General features: G+C 53.6%; 1 protein-coding gene across 2 annotated transcripts in view; it reads right to left on the bottom strand.

Moving 5' to 3' along the window:
* The window catches only part of BSN (bassoon presynaptic cytomatrix protein), a 476,585-nt gene that overhangs the window by 92,929 nt on the left and 362,097 nt on the right, over positions 1-21,559 (bottom strand). For both annotated transcript variants that reach the window (XR_012640253.1, XM_074958365.1), the window contains exon 4: positions 15,205-15,645. Coding sequence is in view for 1 of the 2 variants with exons in the window: in XM_074958365.1 (XP_074814466.1) it covers positions 15,205-15,645 (441 nt within the window). In the remaining variant the exon portion in view is untranslated. The remainder of the gene's footprint in view (positions 1-15,204; positions 15,646-21,559) is intronic.

Here is a 21,559-nt window from a genome sequence, read left to right as displayed (position 1 = left end):
GGCTACTGTGCAGTAGCTTTACACCCAGCTTGCTACAAACTGCCCATGTAGATGAGCCCTGAGTGGCAAGAAGAGCACAGGGCTCAGCCTTCTGGCTCCCACCAATGAGCCCAATCACCTCCTCCTCTGATGGCTGTAACCAGTTGACAAGGGTGACTTTGGGCTTTTCCACGAACCCAGAGCTAGTAGGGAATGGGGCCGGGGGGGGATGGACAACATTTCATCAGGAAGTTTGGAAATGTCATTAAATTGATTCAAAGGGCAAACATTTTGCAAACTTATAAACAGGAATATTGAGACTGAAAAGAAGCTTCAGTAGAAGGATTTCTCCTGGCTTTGCCTCAGAACAGACTCAGTGGATCATTTCCATTGTACATCAGTTTTTGCATTTCTAACGCATCCGCTTCACTTTGTGTATTTTTATCAATGATACCAATGGGCAGCCTGCACCTGACCCCGTACTCCAACCCTCTCCCTGAGCTGAGTCCCACAGAAATGTGCCTGCTGAGATCTGAGTGCAGGGCAGGGGAAATCCAAAGAGCTACCCCTGCAAGATTGGAAGGCTGTATTCTGCATTTCCAATCCCAGAGTTTAGACACCACTCCCTCAGTTTAAAGAATGTCATCTAGCTTGCCCGAGGCTGCTCTCAGGGCTCCACAAGCTTGACATGTAGTACAAACAAGGCTTCTGGCTTTGCAACCAGAAGGTGGTTTAGGCCCTTTAAAGCCGATCTGTGTCATTTTCACTGTGTTCCGCTCCCGGGCAGCCTGGAGAATTAACGCCATGGTTTACTGGGAATTTGGTTTGGTGATTGCCCAGAGCTGGTAAACAGGCCTGGTACCAACATGATTTCAATAACACTCTCCTATGTTAACTTACCAACACTTGGCCAGTACTGAGGAAGGAACAACTCATGAAGTTAGCAGTATGCATTCATGCACACACTTGTACACCAAGAATCCAGATGTGTTTGCCTGAGTACCTGGCCAGTTAGGTACCTCACTGTCTGTGGGCATGTACCAATATCTGATCTGTGTGCATGCATCTGGAACTGGCACACTCAAATATTTATGTGTGCTTAACTTTGTAACTCTGGCCTGGGATGGTCACTAGCTGCTCTCCAGGTTCTAGGAATGGGTTATAAGCAATTTATAAGAACATTAGTAAAAATACTTCCCAGATTAAACTAAAATCAGCTTTTCTAAAAGCAAACATTCTCTGGTATGTAAGAACAGTTAACACACAGTCCATCCAATATGAATATATTACAAAGGGCTACATTAACAAAAGGGGGATGGGTTACTCAACTGAAGTGTAAATACATTTCAGAAACTGAGTTCTATTAATTTAGTTTCTGTATGTAAATAAATACAATCAGAATATCAGGGTTGGAAGGGACCTCAGGAGGTCATCTAGTCCAACCCCCTGCTCAAAGCAGGACCAATCCCCAACTAAATCATCCCAGCCAGGTCTTTGTCAAGCCTGACCTTAAAAACCTCTAAGGAAGGAGATTCCACCACCTCCCTAGGTAACCCATTCCACTGCTTCACCACCCTCCTAGTGAACACGTTTTTCCTAATATCCAACCTAAACCTCCCTGTGACAGGGGTCGGTCGGTCCTCCGAGCCCCTAGGGGCGATGGAGAGCTATGGTCTCCGTGGCCGGCCTCAGCCACACCTTCCGGGCTTTGGGGAATTGGCAGGGAAGGTGTGCCAGCCGGAGTCAGTAGCGCACCCCTCAGGCAGGGGGGCGCCGGCAAGAGTCAGTAGCGCGCCCCTCAGGCAGGGGGGCGCCGGCAAGAGTCAGTAGCGCGCCCCTCAGGCAGGGGGGCGCCGGGGTAGGGGAACGCAGGCCCACCCAACTCCACTGCGGTCCAGCCCAGGTCCCTTACAGTGGCGGGAGGCGAAGGTCCCGCCGCTGGGTCAGCGGGGCAGTCTGCGCCCGCTGACCAAACACACCCACCCCACGGTGTAGTTCAGCCCCTGGGCTACTTCCTACCCGGTCGCTTAGGCGGGTCATTCCGGTCCCTCCATATCCTCCGGGTATGCCGCTGCGGGCAGCTCCGGTCCCTCCATCTCGTCCGAGTATTCCGCTGCGGGCCACTCGCTCTCCCCCTCGGTATCGGACTCATGCTGGCCCGGGCTGCAGTCAGGCCCCTCCAGGTCCTCTGGGTATTCAGCAGCCGGCAGCCCTGGCTGCCACAGGCCTTCCCCCCGGTCAGGCTCCTCCTTGCCCAGGGCTTTGTCTGGGTCAGCAGCAGGATCGCGAGGGAGCAGCCTGTGTCTGTCTCCCTCCCTGGTGCTCCCCTCACTGGGCAGAGGGCCCCGCCCTTTGTACTTCCTGTCCCACCCTTCCCCTTCCGGGGATTGGTGGAAGCTTGGCCTGGCCCCGCCCACTCAGGCTGAAAGGGTGGCTCTTTACCCTCTGGTTCAGAGGGGAGCCACCCTGGCTCCCTACATACCCCACCCCTCAAATCCAGCTCCCACTCTTCGGAGCTGGCGTCCTCACCTTCTCTGAGGCGGGATAGGAAATCCACATTGGCGTTGTCTCATCCCGTCCGATGGTGAATCGTGAAGGCATAGGGCTGCAGAGCGAGATACCAACGCATCAGCCTGGCATTATTGTCCTTCATCTTATTAAGCCACTTCAGGGGTGCGTGGTCCGTAACCAGTATAAAGGGGGCCCCGAGGAGGTAGTAGCGGAGAGCATTGACTGCCCACTTAACGGCTAGGGCCTCTTTCTCCACGACGGAGTAGTTCCGTTCTCTGGTGAACAGCTTCCGACTGAGGTAAACAATCGGGTGTTCCTCCCCGTCCAGCTCCTGCGAGAGGACCACCCCAAGCCCAACGCCTGAGGCATCTGTCTGGACAATAAAGTCACGATGAAAGTCGGGGCTGAATAGTAGTGGACTGCTACACAGCCGGTCTTTGATAGTTCGAAAGGCCGTCTCGCACTCGTTGGACCAATGCACCCGGCGGGGACTGTCCTTGGTCAAGAGCTCCGTTAGCGGGGCCGTAATGCTTGTGAAGTGGGGTACAAACCGCTGGTAATAACCAGCTAAGCCCAAAAATTGATGTACTTTCCTCTTCGTGGTCGGCACCGGGCATTCCTGGAGTGCTTGGACCTTCCCGATGAGGGGGTGGACCTGTCCCTGGCCCAAGGTGTACCCCAGGTAAGTGGTTTCCTCCCGCCCGGTTCGGCATTTTTTTGGGTTGGCCGTCAGCCCGGCTGCGCGGAGGTCCCGGAGGACTGCCGCTACTTGGTTAAGATATTCCTCCCAGTTATTGCCATAGATGACCACATCGTCCAGGTAGGCTGCCGTGTATTTCGTGTGTGGTTGCAACACCCGGTCCATTAAACGCTGGAAGGTTGCCGGGGCCCCATGGAGGCCGAAAGGCATCCGGGTGAAATGGTATAACCCCGAAGGGGTGGCAAACGCAGTCTTCTCCTTGGACCTGGGATCCAAGGGGATCTGCCAATACCCTTTGGTGAGATCTAAAGTGGTGATATAACAGGCCTCCCCGAGCCGGTCGAGGAGCTCATCAATGCGGGGCATCGGGTAGGCATCAAATTTTGAGATGGCGTTGACCCTCCGGAAGTCAATGCAAAACCGCCGGCTCCCATCGGGCTTCGGTACGAGGACGACGGGGCTCCGCCACTCGCTCTGGGAGGGCTCAATGACACCCAGCTCCAGCATCGCCTGGACTTCCTCCTCTACGGCCTCCTGCATTCGCCTAGGCAATGGCCGGGTTGTCTCTTGGACCACCACCCCGGGTTCCATCTGGATCACATGGGAGGTGAGCGTAGTCCACCCGGGTTTCGTGGTGAACGTCTTGGGGAATGCCCTCACTAAGCAGAGTGCCTGGTGGCGTAGTCCATCAGGACGAGGATGTATTGATGGCCCGCCTTGCTTTTTGGGAACGGCCCGACCAGGTCCATGGCTACCCGCTCAAATGGCACACCTACGACTGGTAACAGGACCAGGGGGGCCTTCTGTACCCCGGCCGGGGCTGCATGTTGGCAGTCCGGGCACGACACACAATACTGCTTCACCTCACGGTGGATGCCGGGCCAGAAGAACCTGGCCAGGACCCTGGCCGCAGTTTTTTCCTGCCCTAAATGGCCGGCAGCTGGGATGTCATGTGCAAGCTTCAGGACAGCCCGACGATGGATGAGGGGGACCACGAGTTGGGTCTGGACCTCTTGGGTCTGGGGGTCTCAGTCAAGGCAGTAAAGCCGCTCATGGTTGAGTTCAAACCTGGGCCACTGGGTGGTGCGCTGCGCCTCCACGACCTCACCATCCACCCGGGCCAGCTGCTCATAGGCTAACCGGAGTGTAGGATCCTCCCTTGGATCTCGGCTAAAGTCCACCAGGTCAGGAGGGGGACCCGCCATTTCCCGGCCATCCTGTCCGGGGGTAGGGCCTGGTTCAGCTCCAGGGTCGGAGCTCGAGTCAGGTCCTGTCTTCTTCTCAGGCGGGGCTCCCTCGAACACCTCTTTGATGGGTAGGGATTGGAGCACCTCGACGAAGTCTGGCCAGTCACGGCCCAGGATCACTGGATAGGCGAGGGATGACGCCACCGCCACATTCATCAACTGAGTTACTCCGTGCACCGTAATGGGGACCCGCACCGTGGGGTACGATTTTACATCTCCGTGGATGCACTGAATCCGTACTTCCCCGACGGTCCGCTTGGTGTCTGAGAAGAGCGCCTGGCGGACAAGGGTCTGCCCACAGCCCGAATCGACTAGACCCACCATGGGGACCCCGGCGACTTCCATGGGAGCTGTCAGTTTGGCCACGGAGGGCAGATGGGCCCGTCGCTCCCCGGCGCACACCAGGCCAAAGTTGCAGTCCATTGCAGGACAGCCCCGTTGCAGATGCCCATACTCGCCACATCGGAAACAAGGTCCTACCTCTGGGCACGCCGGCCACGTGGGGGCACCAGAGGGGCTGCAGAGTGGGCCAGGGCCTGGTGGTCGGGTTAAGTATCCAGGGCCGGAGAGTGGTGTTGACTCGGGCCGTCGGGAAAACTCGGTCCTGCCGCCTTCTGGTCGTCGGGTACGGTGGGGTGCGTTGGTTTGGGAGGTGGGCCCCTTCCGTTCAAGTTTCTGTGCATGGGGTCCAGGGTTTGGGGGGCAGGCGGCCGGTCCTATCGGGGCCTCAGCCTCGAGAAAGTCCTCCACAAGCACGACGGCCGAGCTCAGACTTCGTGGCCGGTGCCGTAACACCCAAGCCTTCCCCTGGGGTGGGAGGATGTGCACAAATTGTTCGAGGATGACCTGTTCCGTCACCTCAGCTGCGGTTCGACACTCGTATTGGAGCCATCGGGTACCCGCGTCCTTCAGTTCCTGGGCCACCGCCCGGGGTCTGGCGCCCGGTGGGTAGACCTTTTCCCGGAACCGTCGCCAAAAGGTTTCCGGGGTAATGTCGAAGGCATCCAAGATAGCCGCTTTCACTCGAGCATAAATACAGGCCTCATCATCTGGGAGCCCACGGTAAGCCTTCTGGGCTAGCCCCGTCAGATATGGGGCGAGGAGTGTCGCCCATTGGTCAGGCGCCCAACCAGCCACTGAGGCAACCCGCTCGAAGGTCACGAGATAGGCTTCCGGGTCATCCTCAGGCCCCGTCTTGGCCAGACGGATCGGTGGAGCAGGAGGGGCAGGGACAGCTGCCTGCTCCGATTGAGCCCCACCATGGCCCGACCACAGGGTTGCAAGCTGCTGGAAGCACTGGGTTTGTTGTTCCTGGTGCTGGGCCCCCAGGGTTTGAAGCAACTGCTGCTGGTGGGCGCCCAGCTGCTGCACGAGTTGATGCTGCTGCTGTTGCTGGCTCTCAGCCAGGAACTTGATAAGCCTTTCCATCTCCATCTTTCCAGCAGGGGAACTTCAGAGGTGCCCTCGCACTAACCCCTTTCGGCAGGGGTTAGGATCGCCTGTCCGCATTCTCCACCACTTGTGACAGGTGTCAGTCGGTCCCCTGAGCCCCTAGGGGCGATGGAGAGCTATGGTCTCCGTGGCCGGCCTCAGCCACACCTTCCGGGCATTGGGGAATTGGCGGGGAAGGTGTGCCGGCCGGAGTCAGTAGCGCACCCCTCAGGCAGGGGAGCGCGGGCAAGAGTCAGTAGCTCGCCCCTCAGGCAGGGGAGTGCCGGGGTAGGGGAACACAGGCCCACCCAACTGCACTGCGTTCCAGCCCAGGGCCCTGACAGTGGTGGGAGGCAAAGGTCCCGCCGCTGGGTCAGCGGGGCAGTACGCGCCTGCTGACCAAACACACCCACCCCACGGTGTAGTTCGGCCCCTGGGCTACTTCCTACCCGGTCGCTTAGGCAGGTCGCTCCGGTCCCTCCATCTCCTCCGGGTATTCCGCTGCGGGCAGCTCCGGTCCCTCCATCTCATCCGAGTATTCCGCTGCGGGCAGCTCCGGTCCCTCCATCTTGTCTGAGTATTCTGCTGTGGGCCACTCGCTCTCCCCCTCGGTATCGGACTCACGCTGGCCCGGGCTGCAGTCAGGCCCCTCCAGGTCCTCTGGGTATTCAGCGGCCGGCAGCCTTGGCTGCCACAGGCCTTCCCCCCGTTCAGGTTCCTCCTTACCCAGGGCTTTGCCTGGGTCAGCAGCAGGATCGTGAGGGAGCAGCCAGCAGCCTGTGTCTGTCTCCCTCCCTGGTGCTCCCCTCACTGGGCAGAGGGCCCCGTCCTTTGTACGTCCTGTCCCACCCTTCCCCTTCCGGGGATTGGTGGAAGCTTGGCCTGGCCCTGCCCACCCACGCTGAAAGGGTGGCTCTTTACCCTCTGGTTCGGAGGGGAGCCACCCTGGCTCCCTACACTCCCCCACTGCAACTTGAGATCATTACTCCTTGTTCTGTCATCTGCTACCACTGAGAACAGTCTAGATCCATCCTCTTTGGAACCCCCTTCCAAGTAGTTGAAAGCAGCTGTCAAATCCCCCCTCATTCTTCTCTTCTGCAGACTAAACAATCCCAGTTCCCACAGCCTCTCCTCATAAATCATGTGCTTCAGCCCCCTAATCATTATTGTTGCTCTCCGCTGGACTCTTTCCAATTTGTCCACATCCTTCTTGTAGTGTGGGGCCCAAAACGGGACACAGTACTCCAGATGAGGCCTCACCAATGCCAAATAGAGGGGAATGATCACATCCCTAGATTTGCTGGCAATGCTCCTACTTATACAGCCCAAAATGCCATTGGCCTTCTTGGCAACAAGGACACACTGTTGACTCATATCCAACTTCTCGTCCACTGTAACCCCTAGGTCCTTTTCTGCAGAACTGCTGCTGAGCCATTTGGTCCCTAGTCTGAAGCAGTGCATTGGATTCTTCCGTCCTAAGTGCAGGACTCTGCACTTGTCCTTGTTGAACCTCATCAGATTTCTTTTGGCTCAATCCTCTAATTTGTCTAGGTCCCTCTGTATCCTATCCCTACCCTCCAGTGTATCTACCACTCCTCCCAGTTTAGTGTCGTCTGCAAACTTGCTGAGGGTGCAATCCACACCATCCTCCGGATTATTTATGAAGATATTGAACAAAACCGGCCCCAGGACCGACCCTTGGGGCACTCCGCTTGATACTGGCTGCCAACTAGACATGGAGCCATTGATCACTACCCATTGAGCCTGACGATCTAGCCAACTTTCTACCCACCTTATAGTCCATTCATCCAGTGCATACTTCTTTAACTTGCTGGCAAGAATACTGTGGGAGACCGTATCAAAAGCTTTGCTAAAGTCAAGGAATAACATGTCCACTGCTTTCCCCTCATCCACCAAGCCAGTTATCTCGTCATAGAAGACAATTAGGTTAGTCAGGCATGACTTGCCCTTGGTGAATCCATGCTGACTGTTCCTGATCACTTTCCTCTCCTCTAAGTGCTTCAAAATTGATTCCTTGAGGACCTGCTCCATAATTTTTCCAGGAACTGAGGTGAGGCTGACTGGCCTGTAGTTCCCTGGATCCTCCTTCTTCCCTTTCTTAAAGATGGGCACTACATTAGCCTTTTTACAGTCATCCAGGACCTCCTCCGATTGCCATGAGTTTTCAAAAATCATGGCCAATGGCTATTATAATACTAGGAAACTTTCTAGCCACCTGGAGGAGTTCTGAGGAAGAGTTCCAGGTCAACTGTCTCCAAATGGTCTACACACATGGCAAACAACCACAACTTGAGGGGGAACAGGGAGCGCTTTGGGTTAATGTGTTAGTGTTCTCCAGACAGAAAGCTGGATACAAACCCTGTCTCAGGTCACATGTATGGGGATTACAGTCCTCCGTAGGTGTTTATGCACATCATAAAACTCCCACATAATTTAGCAAGATCAGGCCTTTCTCTTCCGAGCAGGCCTCTAATTGGAGGAGCACAGGGTGTCAGAGCCTAAGGCTGGAAATGGGGCGGGGGGGGGGGAGGGAGGGAGGCAGCAGGCCAGGATGACAGGGCATCAGCAAGGCTTCCTTGTGAGGGGAAATGCTGCCCTGACCTGCTGGCATCAGGCCTGGCTATAGACCAAGTGCTATTGGCTTGATGCTTTTATGAGCATTAAATCAGAGCCATTCAAAACTGGAAGCGTTTCCTCCCCCGAAATAAATCGCCTCTTCATATGCAATTATTTCGAATGCTCCAGGAGTTCCTTGAGGGCAGCTGCCGTAACCCTGATTTTGGGCCTCACACAAATGATACACTCTGAAAGGACCCCCCCTCCATCACCCAGGGGGTCTCCTTTTCCCCAAGGCTGGCTGTGGCTCCCCCCAGAGCCTGTCTACCCGAGATATTAGCTCTCTCTCTAGAGGGCTGCCTATGTTCAAGGTGGCGTTAGGGCTTCTCCTGCCCTGGGGTCTCAGCAATCATTTAATAATACCTCCCTATAGCTGACAGAGAGGAGCAGGACAGTCCTGACCCCTGGGCCAGCTCTGTTGTTACTTACAATTTCTGGTACTGTTGGGGCCAGTCCCACCTGCTCTCCTTCTTTGCCAGTGCCTGATGATGGACATTTTCTTTGTCTGACAAAGATAGTATTTTGCCTGTAATACAAACCCTGCCTCCCTTCTTCATGCCAAACTCCCTAGAGCTGCAAATGGTCCAAAAGGCCATTTGATAAATTCAACTGCTGCTCAGCTGAGTGCTGTGTTTATTAGTAAACTCTGCGGTAGCTGCAAGCCCAGCCTCAGAACTGAACTTTTTAATCTTCAAATAGAACTTGGAGAACCTGTAATTAGATCTGAGTTCAGGAAGGGACTAGTCCTGCTGCCCTGCAAAGTGAGAGGTTGAAGATCTCTGTTCTTGTGCCTTGGACGCCTGCACAGCCGGACAAAAAAGCAGTGAAAGCAGGGTTCACTAGCAGTATCCTCTGGGGACAGAGGCCATTGAATGGCTGTTAATTTCAGTGACTGAGAGTTCTGCAAAGCACTCTGAAAAATCAAGGTGATCCCAGGAAAGTAATGCAGGATCCTCGTCAACCACTGACAGAAATAAACCCAGTTTCATTGACACCACAATTAGGCACGATAGAAGGACTCTGGAAGGACATGGAAGGACTCTGAAGCTGGGATCCCAAACAGGTGTGGAACATGACCCACCAGGGACCCAACCTGTAACTTGTGAAAAGAGGTGACCCCCAGCTACCCCAGAGTGACCCTGATCTGTTTGCAGACAGAAGTTATTCAACTAAAGACGTCTCAACAGCCATCTGTGCAAGGAGCCCTTTGTGAAGTTGGTTTCCTTAGTGTTTGCCCACGAGACAGCTCTGCTTCACTGGAGTGCTGCCTGGGGAAGCAGCAGGCATGTGTAACAACGCACCAACTCACACAGCTTTCTCTGCTGCTCAGCATGCAGCTGTCAGCAGTACGTTCATGCCTGGGCTGACCCTGACTCTGCCATTAGGACGTGCATCAGGTCCCAGTCCCGGGCTCTCACCTCCAGCTATTGTCTCATGCTGGGGCACCTCTGTGGGGAGGACACCCAGCGCCCCACCTCCTCTGACTCATTCTTTACTCCACTTCATCTCCTGCCAGCACTAGCATGACTTCCCAGAGAGTGCTTCAAGGGGCTCCCCTGTACCAGTTTTACACCATGTAAGTGCTCTGACCTCATTGACATTACTCCTGATTCATAGCAGGGCAAGCACCATCAGTCTCAGGCCCAAAGACTGTATTGCTCCTTCCAGGTAATAAGTTCTCTTTAGCCCAGCCCTTAACTCACGTCCAGGCCAGAAATCCTGGAGTCCCCAGAGCTTCTTATTGGTAAGTCACAGCTGTCTAGGATCCTCCTGGAGTTTACCCCTCCCTGAGCAGGCTCAGGCTCAGCTGCTTAGTCACCCCTCTCTGTGCTGGCATCATTTCCCACCTCTATGACTGCAATTCCCTTCCTGTGCTCTTCCAAAATCTCTGCTCCAGGAGTTGGCTGCAGCCAGACTAGTCTCCTGCTCTCAGAAATGAGAGCTTAGCCCTTCAGCCCATTTGGCACCACACAGACCATCCACCCTTCCCAGCCAGTTCTGCAGCCAATTCCACGTGGCTCTTGGGTGTTCAATGCTCCCAGGGACTTACTCCCCCATTCGCTCTTCAGTACCCTCCCGGTCTGGTACTGACCTGCCCTCTGGCCCATCATTCAGCTCCCCACGCAGCAGCTGCTAGTGACTCTTTCATTTGTATAACTTCATCTACCTGGAATTCTTTCACTGTTGAAACATTGGGCCCAATTCCCAACACCCGCTGTGACAGGGTCGGGCCAGATGGCTACAGGAGAGTGATAGAAGGCAGATATATTAGCCCCAGGTTGAGTAGGTCCCTTTTCCCTGGGTAAGGTAACAGGAAAGGTTCCAGAACAATCAGGAACATTCTGGAAACAATTAAGAGAGACAGGCTGATTAGAACACCTGCAGCCAATCAAGAAGCTGCTAGAATCAATTAAGGCAGGCTAATCAGGGCACCTGAGTTTAAAAAGGACCTCACTTCAGTTTGTGGTGTGCATGTGAGGAGCTGGGAGCAGGAGGCACTAGGAGCTGAGAGTGAGAAAGCATACTGTTGGAGGACTGAGGAGTACCAAGCATTATCAGACACCACACCAGGAGGAAGGTCCTAAGGTGAGGATAAAGAATGTGTTGGGAAGAGGCCATGGGGAAGTAGCCCAGGGAGTTGTAGCTGTTGCGCAGCTGTTCCAGGAGGCACTCTAGACAGCTGCATTCCACAGGGCCCTGGGCTGGAACCCGGAGTAGAGTGCGGGCCCAGGTTCCCCCCAAACCTCCCAACTCCTGGTCAGACACAGGAGGAGTTGACCTGGACTGTGGGTTCACAAAAAAGGCCAAACTTAGGGCTGCCGTGAATCTCCGAGGTGAGCAAATCCGCCAATAAGCGCAAGACCCACCAAGGTAGAGGAGGAACTTTGTCACAACTGGTGTGAGCAGTGGGATTTGGTGTGCGCAGCACAGCGGAAGAAGGAGGGTGATTTAAAAAAAAACCCACCCCACCCCCCCAAAACAAAAAACGGAGGAGAGGGTCCCCCCACCACCACAATGGAGGATGTAGTGCGGGCACTGATACAAGCCACGGCTGCTCAGCAGGAGGCTACCTGTTTCCAGGCAGCCACCCAACAGGAGGCAGTGCAGCTGCAGCAAGAGACTAATCGCCTGCTGATGGACCAGGTTGCTCAAGACCGTGCTATGTTGCGGGAACTGGTAAACCAGGTATAGGCTCTTACAGAGCTGAACCGCGGCCATGATGGGACACGGGCCACGAGGGCCAGCAATTGGCTGCAGACAATAACATTGGAGGATGATGTAGAGGCGTACCTCCTGGCCTTTGAGAGCACAGGAGGCTTGGCCCCCCTACAGGAGGCTTGGCCCCAAGAATAGTGGTCTGGCATCCTCGCTCCATTCCTGTGTGGGGAGGCCCAGAAGGCCTACTATGATTTGCCTGAAGAGGCTGCGGCAGACTACCCCCAACTGAAAGCAGAGATCCTGGCCAGATCTGGGGTAACGACCGCAGTGTGGGTCCAGCGATATCATGAGTGGAGGTACCAGGAAAACAAAACCCCACGGTCCCAATTATATGACCTCATCCATCTCGCATGAAAGTGGTTACGAACTGAGTCCTGGAGTCCAGAGAAGATACTAGAGGTTCTTGTCATCGACCGGTACATGAGAGGGTTACCACCAGACCTTCATGCCTGGGTAAGCCAGAATGAACCCTCTACCTATGACGAGGTTGTTGCACTGGTAGAGAGGCGAAGGACGGCGAGGGAGCTGACCCGACTAGTTAAGGAAGAAGCACCCCTAGTTAAACTAGCAGCACCAAGCCCTAGAGCTCGGGTAACTTGGCCACCAGGAGAGCCCAGGTGGAAAAAGAGAGGGGCTGAAGGCCCACCAGAAGCCACAAAGAATCGGAGCACTGAGGGGGAAGAGGATCGTGATGTGAGACTGCCCAAACCAAGAGACCGGGGAATGCCTAGGGCTCCATACAGATGTTACGCCTGTGGGGAGTGGGGACACGTAGCTGCACAGTGTCCCAATGCTGAGGAGCCTATGCAGTGTAACCTGGGGAACTGGGCAGACCTATGCTCCCTAATCCACTTTGTGGGGGTCTCACTAACCCCACATATGTACACCAGACCAGTGAAACTAAATGGGGTAGAGACCACGGCACTGGTTGATTCGGGGAGTGCTATCACGCTAGTCTCGGGGAAGCTCGTGAAGTGTAGTCAGTTTCTGTGGGCTAAGCGTACAGGGATAACATGCGTCCATGGGACAGTTGGTTATTACCCCATCATCCCAGTAAAAATCGAGATTCAGGGGAACACTACCGAGGTAGCAGCAGGTGTAGTCCCTAAACTCCCATACCCGGTGCTGATAGGGAGGGACTTCCCAGGGTTTGGAGACTTACTCCCGGTAGGGGAATTGGAGAAAGGGGGAAGCCCTGAAGTTAGTGAGGCATCCACAGTAGACTGTCAACCCCCAATCTTCTCTGAAATATCCCCAGATTTGTTCTCCACTCCCAGACAGGATAGAAAGCCGAAAAGGGAAAGGAGGTCAGCAAAGGCCTTGGGAACCCGAATACTGGCCCAAAGCCAGAGGATTGCTCTCGTAGGTAGGCGGACCTGAGCAGCTGAAAAGGAGGCCACCCAGGAGGGAGAAGTACCCGAGTCTGACCCACACCCTAACGCCCCTGAACCAGTAGAGGCAACAGAGACTGGCCCCCTAGATCTCGGACAGATTAGCCCCGGGAAAGGAAATTTTGGACGGGACCAGGCTGAAGACCCAAGGTACGACAACATTAGGAAGGAGGTGAACGAAATAGATGGGGTACTCGTGGAAGGGAAAACCCAGGGACCAGGACCCTACTTCATAATGAAGAAGAATCTCTTATACCGGGTTGCACCAGTACAGGGGCAGAAGGTACAACAGATCCTAGTACCTCAAAAACACCAGAATGCTGTATTAAGTCTTGCCCATAGTCATCTTTCTGGGGGGCCTTTGGGGGTAGAGAAGACCCTGGCATGAGTCCTGCGATGATTCTTCTGGCCCGGAGTACATGAAGAAGTGCGGAGGTACTGTGCGTCCTGCCCGGAGTGTCAGCTGCACAGTCCCTGTCCCCATCCCCACTTGAGGGCACCTTTAGTACCCCTTCCCATCGTAGAGGTCCGCTTCGAGTGAATAGCCATGGACCTAGTGGGACCCCTGGAGAAGACAGCCCAGGGCCACCAATATATACTTGTCGTTCTGGATTATGCTACTCGCTACCCAGAAGCCGTCCCCCTGTGGAACACGGCCTCTAAAATGATAGCTAAAGAGTTGGTGGGGATCTTTGCCTGAGTGGGGCTACCAAAGGAGATATTAACAGATCAAGGTACTCCATTTATGTCGAAGCTAATGAAGCACCTCTGTATGCTGCTCCATATACATACCCTGAGAACTTCAGTCTATCATACGCAGACCGATGGGCAGGTAGAAAGGTTTAACCGAACCCTCAAGGCAATGATAAGGAAAGTGGTAAGTCGGGACAGGAAGGATTGGGACACCCTACTACCCTACCTTATGTTTGCAATCCAGGAGGTACCTCAGGCCTCAACTGGGTTTTTCCCCTTTGAATTATTATACGGACGCCACCCCCGTGGCATACTAGATATCGCAAAAGAAATCTAGGAAGAGGAACCGAATGAAGGGAGAAATATAATTGACCATGTGTTGCAGATGTGAGAACGGATAGCCCGGGTCACCCCTATTGTATGGGAACATTTGGAAAAGGTGCAGGAGGCCCAGCGAACTCATTACAATAGCCGGGCAAAAGTCCGACAGTTCCAACCAGGGGATCGGGTGATGGTGTTGGTACCCACAGCAGAAAGCAAGCTTTTGGCCCAAAGGCAGGGGCCCTGTGAGGTGGCTGAACCTGTGGGGGAAGTAACCTACAAGGTGCGGCAGCCAGGATGCCGAAAACAAGAACAGATCTATCACATTAACCTCTTGAAAGCTTGGCACCTGTGAGAGGCATGTGTAGTGGCCCAAGAGGCCCCGATCCAGGGAAATAACCTACATGAGCAGATCAGGATATCCCCTGATCTGACACCGAACCAGGGTGTCTTAGGGCTGCTGTGAATCTCCGAGGCGAGCAAATCTGCCAAGCGCAAGACCCACCAAGGTGGAATAGGAACTTTGTCACACTGCATAAAGCAGGAGTAACTCAGCTGAGGTCAGTGGAGTTACACTGGGGGAACCGTCTGAGTGAGAGGGGAAGCAGCCTCTAATGTCACCGTAAGACATTCCCCTTCTCTGCAGCCTGTTGTTGACTCTCCCGGATGTTTGGGCCTGGTGTCTGAAGGACACTACCTACTAGAATGGATTGTGCAGTGATTCCCAAAGTGCTGACAGAGAAATTGGGATTGGAATCAAAGTGTTAGACATGACACATTTCTGACGGGCTGTGGGACATCGCTTTCCCAGTGCAGTCATTTATACATGCTTTCTCCAGCTCTCTACTGGGTCAGACCTGAAAGCCAAGCCCCTGTTTTTCTGAGGCTACCATGTTCTTTCTGTTTCACAGCCTCTGCCCCCCGCAGACTGCTGGCTAATGCCTCCATCCCAGACCTCTCCCTAGGGTAGGAGGGGGTGCTGCCTGCTCTGAGTACAAGGCAATGCTATACCCTGGCAGGAACAGGCCAGCCCAGTGGGAGGTAAGAGTAAAGTAGGAGGAGAAGGGGTGCTTACCTCCTGCTCTCTCACTTGCTGAGCCTCAGTGACTGCCTTGCTTGCTTTGCTCTCTGCTTCTGGCTTCGCAGCCATACTTTTCCCCTTTGGCGATGCACTTTCAAGAACTTTTGGAACCTCACCAGGAAGTTTTGGCAGTGGCTTTTCTTCTGAGGGGGCAGTGGGCTGGCTCTCTTTCATCATTGCCTGCAGCTTGCTCTGCTCTGAAGTCCTGAGATGCTTTCCTTGGAGGAGGTTCCTGTCCTGGGGAGTGGACATTTCTGACTTCTGAGCTGTTACAGATTGAGGACCTCCTCTGTGCTGACCAGCTCCCCCTGGTTGGTGTCGGGGGGATCCTGTTGGCTGCTGCTTTGACGCAGGTAGTGGTATTGGAGCAGGGTCTCCTAGGCTTCCTTCTAGCAGCCTCTGAGTTTGGCAGTTCAAACACAACCATTCATTTTTCTGCAAAACAGTGAAAGAAAATATCATCCATAATTTAGTGAGCTTTGCACTGCTGGTCTCAGTGGAGTGTGTAGTTCTGCCAGGATTCAGAGGGGCAGAGAATTCCTACTGACCTCCAGGGAGACTCACTGCCCCTTGGCTGGAGTAGTTTCCCTGCAGTTATTATTGCTAGGGCCGACTCCTCGACCAAGGGTTTGTGACACTGCATCTCTCCTGCTCTCAGGCCTGAGGGCTTCTGACTTCCAAGAAGGAGCCGCCACTCAGAGCGCCCTAGGGAGCAGGCTTTGTAAAGACAAAGGTTGAAGTAGATGCAGCTATTTCTGAAGATGTTTGAGATATGTGAGGCCTGCACACAGTGGAGGGCCACAGCCCCTCTGAGCTGTGTGGAGACAAGGCACGACTACAGGTAGCTCACACAGGCTTCCCATTCAGTCAGCCACTGTAGCAGAGCCAGTGCTTCCTAGCCTGTGAGATCTGATGAGGTCATAACCCACGGAATGCAATGGTCCCCTCGCATGTTTCATACGCACACAACGGGGCCTCATCTCCTCAGCCTAGGTATTACTCCTAACGGGGCCAGGGCCTGCTCATTATCATAGTACAGAGGTGGGCAAACTATGGCCCATGGGCCACATTTGGCCGAGGGACCGTCCTGTCTAGCCCCTGAGCTCTCAGCTGGGGAGGCTAGTCTCCAGCCCCTCCCCCGCTGTCTGCCCTCCCCCACAGCCCACCTCCCAGGCTTTCCAATAAGCTTGTCCTGCCACTCTCAGCGGCATGGTAAGGGGGTGGGGGGGTTGGATAAGGGGCAGGAGGTCCTGGGGGGTAGTCAGGGGACGGGGGTGGTTGGATGGGGTGGAGGTTCAGGGGGGTTGGATAGGGGGTGGGGTCCTGGGGGGGCAGTTAGGGACGGGGGTCCCGGGAGGGGGCGGTCAGGGGACAAGGGGTGGGTTGGATGGGTCGGGGGGCCTGGCAGGGGGCAGGGGGGGTGGATGGGGTCAGGGCAGTCAGGGGACAGGGAGCAGGGGAGGTTGGATAGGGGGTGGGGTCCCGGTGGGGGCGGTCAGGGGACAAGGAGCAGGGAGTTGGATGGGTTGGGGATTCTGAGGGGGGGCGGGAAGTGGGAGGGGGCGGATAGCGGGCGGGGGCCAGGCTGTTTGGGGAGGAACAGTCTTCCCTACCTGTCCCTCCATACTGTTTCGCAATGCCGATGTGGCCCTCGGGCCAAAAAGTTTGCCCACACCTGTCATAGTAGGAGTTACATAGGAATGCAGAGGAGTTACGCCCCAGTGTTCTGGCTTCACGGAGAGTAAAGTTAACACATGAGGGTCCACACACAACTAGCTTTTGGTGGGGAACAGGCTGCATGTGGAAAGCTAAGAATGAGACCTGAGGAGCACAGCCAATGGGTTGCTACGGGGCTTCCTGTTGTTGAACAGGCTGATTCTAACAAACAAGCGGATACATTTTCCTGCAAGCAGATACATTATCCATTGACCCTTCTGATTTCACACATAGCACCCAGGAGCTTCAGCCCTGCTAACTGCATTGCCTGCCTCATTGTGCTGGGCTTTGACTCTGTCACTCAAACTTAACCCATACCCTAAGGCAAATGTTTGTTTTTCTATGGTGTGGCATTCAGGCAGGCTGGGCCGGCCACCCCTTTCCTTTCTGTCATTCTTACCCTTCTCCTTTTGGTGGTTTGGGGAGCAGAGGGAAGACTGGAAGTTAGCTGTTGAATTCTACATGCTTGGCAGATAGCAGAACCCCGGAGACCTATTTTATTAATTTACTGACAGGGTTCCACAGTCGGAGACTTGTTCACAACCTCTGTATAGTTCTCAGAATGTTTCCATGATACAAAAGAGTGATTTTCTCTGTCTACATTGAAATGCTAAACATTTGTAATATCTTCTGAAAAGCAGAGAGTAAAATCTAAAGCAAGCCTTTCCTACGCTGGGATTCTCAAACCTGCCGAGCGTACAAAGCAAAGCCATCTTCACTATCGTCTTGTTCTTGTGAGGAAAGGAAAAGGCGCAGTTAAAATGCCACAAGCCCATCTCATGGACTATAATTAATGTAGCAGGCTGTTTCCTTTATTCAGGTCAGTGCTGAGGCTCAGCCCAAATGTCCTAATGCAGCAAAACAGGAACACATGAGAGAGCACAGGTGACTGGGAAGAAGCACAAAATCCAGCCAAATATGCCAGGCACAGAGCAGCATTAACTGAGTACCTTCAACACCCAAATCTGCACAACCTGCCCCTTTTCTGAACTGGATGCCAGGAGACATTGCCTTCCCTTCCCTTTCGAAAGATGTTGCTTGTTCCTTATTGTGGAGGATGGGGAATACTTCTTGCCAGATGGGAACAGGAGTAGCAATGGGCTTCAGCACCATGTATTTGGCAGGGGGAACCAGCAGCCCAGAAAGCACCGTGGTGCTCATTAGTGGCAACATGGAGAAAGATGGTTTCCTGCTGACACATTATAGTGGAGTGGCAGCTCTGCTACAGTTCAGGTTGAGATCAGCATTCTGTTTAAAGCTTGACTCTTCTAAGTGTTCTAAAATCCATACAGTCAATCAGATTGAGCTGAACTTTGGTGTGCCTTGTTGGAGCATGGGGAATGGCCAGTGACCCAAATTTGGGGCCATTTGACCATGGGGTCCTGAGAGACCGCCCTTGGGGAAAAAACAGTTTCTCTTAAAGTTGACACGTTCTGGCAGAGCTGAGATCAAAGCAGGGCTCAAATCAGCACACCATGTTGTCCAGCACTCAAGGGCTACCCTGACAGAGTGCCTGGCACCCACCAGCCCTTTGGGGTAAATCCAATGCCTCTGTTATTTTAAAAAGAGTTTGCTTCTCCAGGCAGGTCTATGAAAGCTTGTGTGCCTAAAGGATTTCACTGTATGGCCGTTCTTATGTTATGTGAATGGTTGCTAATAAAGGAGGACATTTTAGGGGGCGGAGGGGGGGCATTGGAGTGACAGGGGTTTGCAGCTGCATTGAGGGGAGGGGGATAAATGGGGATGGGTAGTGAGGGAAGTGAGAGAGGATGGGGGGCTCATGTGAGGAACACAGGGTTGGTAATATCATAGAATCATAGAAGATTAGGGTTGGAAGAGACCTCAGGAGGTCATCTAGTCCAACCCCCTGCTCAAAGCAGGACCAACCCCAACTAAATCATCCCAGCCAAGGCTTTGTCAAGCTGGGCCTTAAAAACCTCTAAGGATGGAGATTCCACCACCTCCCTAGGTAACCCATTCCAGTGCTTCACCACCCTCCTAGTGAAATAGTTTTTCCTGTTGTGTGCCAGGATCTAGGGGCCCCCTGCCCCTCTAGACATGAGTCTTACCTCCTCTCCCTGCCACCCTAAGTGTACCCGGATCTGGGGACCCCTGCCTGTCTCTGGCGTTCTGACCCCTCCTCCCTGCCCTACTGCTTGGGAGCCAGGTTCTGGGGGGGCTTGCCTTACCAGGCGGGTGTGAGCACCACTTCCTACCTGCCCTCATGTGAGCTGGAATCTGGGGTGCCTTGTCTCTCTAGGGGGGTCTGAGCCAATCCTCTTACCCCCCATGGCATGAGATAGAACATGGGGAAGCGCTGCCCCTCTGGATGGGGAGGTTAGAACAGGCATGCATGGACCATATATCATGAACACACTGCTGAGTCCAGTGGGGCGGGGGGGCAAGTATCTGAGAACGGACATGCCTCACACATACCAGACACTCTCCAGAGCTGGGGAGGGCGGGAGGGAACACCCACTGCCAGGAATGGAGCAGTTCAGAGGTCTCAGAGCAATTGTTTCAGGCTCTCTCTCGCCTTGAGGTGGTCTCATTCAGCTACATTTTTGGAAAACGTAGGGGACAATTTCCTGGTGCAAGTGCTGGAGGAACCAACTAGGGGCAGAGCTCTTCTTGACCTGCTGCTCACAAACCGGGAAGAATTAGTAGGGGAAGCAAAAGTGGATGGGAAGCTGGGAGGCAGTGACCATGAAATGGTCGAGTTCAGTATCCTAACACAAGGAAGAAAGGAGAGCAGCAGAATACAGACCCTGGATTTCAGAAAAGCAGACTTTGACTCCCTCAGGAAACTGATGGGCAAGATCCCCTGGGAGAATAACATGAGGGGGAAAGGAGTCCAGGAGAGCTGGCTGTATTTTAAAGAATCCTTATTGAAGTTACAGAAACAAACCATCCTGATGTGTAGAAAGAATAGTAAATATGGCAGGTGACCAGCTTGGCTTAACAGTGAAATCCTTGCTGATCTTAAATACAAAAAAAGAAGCTTACAAGAAGTGGAAGATTGGACAAATGACCAGGGATGAGTATAAAAATATTGCTCGGGCTTGCAGGAGTGAAATCAGGAAGGCCAAATCACACCTGGAGTTGCAGCTAGCAAGAGATGTTAAGAGTAACAAGAAGGGTTTCTTCAGGTATGTTAGCAACAAGAAGAAAGTCAAGGAAAGTGTGGGCCCCTTACTGAATGAAGGAGGCAACTTAATGACAGAGGATGTGGAAAAAGCTAATGTACTCAATGCTATTTTTGCCTCTGTCTTCACGAATAAGGTCAGCTCCCAGACTACTGCACTGGGCAGCACAGCATGGGGAGAAGGTGACCAGCCCTCTGTGGAGAAAGAAGTGGTTCAGGACTATTTAGAAAAGCTGGACAAGCACAAGTCCATGGGGCTGGATGTGTTGCTAAAGGAGGTTGCTAAAGGAGTTGGCAGATGTGATTGCAGAGCCATTGGCCATTATCTTTGAAAACTCATGGTGGCCGGGGGAGATCCCAGATGACTGGAAAAAGGCTAATGTAGTGGCCATCTTTAAAAAAGGGAAGAAGGAGGATCCTGGGAACTACAGGCCAGTCAGCCTCACCTCAGTCCCTGGAAAAATCATGGAGCAGGTCCTCAAGGAATCAATTCTGAAGCACTTAGAGGAGAGGAAAGTGATCAGGAACAGTCAGCATGGATTCACCAAGGGCAAGTCATGCCTGACTAATCTAATTGCCTTCTATGATGAGATAACTGGCTCTGTGGATGAAGGGAAAGCAGTGGACGTGTTGTTCCTTGACTTTAGCAAAACTTTTGACACGGTCTCCCACAGTATTCTTGCCAGTAAGTTAAAGAAGTATGGGCTGGATGAATGGACTATAAGGTGGATAGAAAGCTGGCTAGATTGTCGGGCTCAACGGGTAGTGATCAATGGCTCCATGTCTAGTTGGCAGCCGGTATCAAGTGGAGTGCCCCAGGGGTCGGTCCTGGGGCCGGTTTTGTTCAGTATCTTCATAAATGATCTGGAGGATGGTGTGGATTGCACCCTCAGCAAGTTTGCAGATGATACTAAACTGGGAGGAGTGGTAGATATGCTGGAGGGTAGGGATAGAATACAGAGGGACCTAGACAAATTGGAGGATTGGGCCAAAAGAAATCTGATGAGGTTCAACAAGGACAAGTGCAGAGTCCTGCACTTAGGACGGAAGAATCCAATGCACCGCTACAGACTAGGGACCGAATGGCTCGGCAGCAGTTCTGCAGAAAAGGACCTAGGGGTTACAGTGGACGAGAAGTTGGATATGAGTCAACAGTGTGCCCTTGTTGCCAAGAAGGCCAATGGCATTTTGGGATGTATAAGTAGGGGCATTGCCAGCAGATGGAGGGACGTGATCGTTCCCCTCTATTCGACATTGGTGAGGCCTCATCTGGAGTACTGTGTCCAGTTTTGGGCCCCACACTACAAGAAGGATGTGGAAAAATTGGAAAGAGTCCAGCGGAGGGCAACAAAAATGATTAGGGGACTGGAACACATGACTTATGAGCAGAGGCTGAGGGAACTGGGGATGTTTAGTCTTCAGAAGAGAAGAACGAGGAGGGATTTGATAGCTGCTTTCAACTACCTGAAAGAGGGTTCCAAAGAGGAT

Source organism: Natator depressus, chromosome 7, assembly GCF_965152275.1.
Source record: "Natator depressus isolate rNatDep1 chromosome 7, rNatDep2.hap1, whole genome shotgun sequence".
Taxonomy (NCBI): domain Eukaryota; kingdom Metazoa; phylum Chordata; order Testudines; family Cheloniidae; genus Natator; species Natator depressus.
Note: the sequence above shows the minus strand (reverse complement) of the source record. Positions and strands in the feature narration are given on the sequence as shown.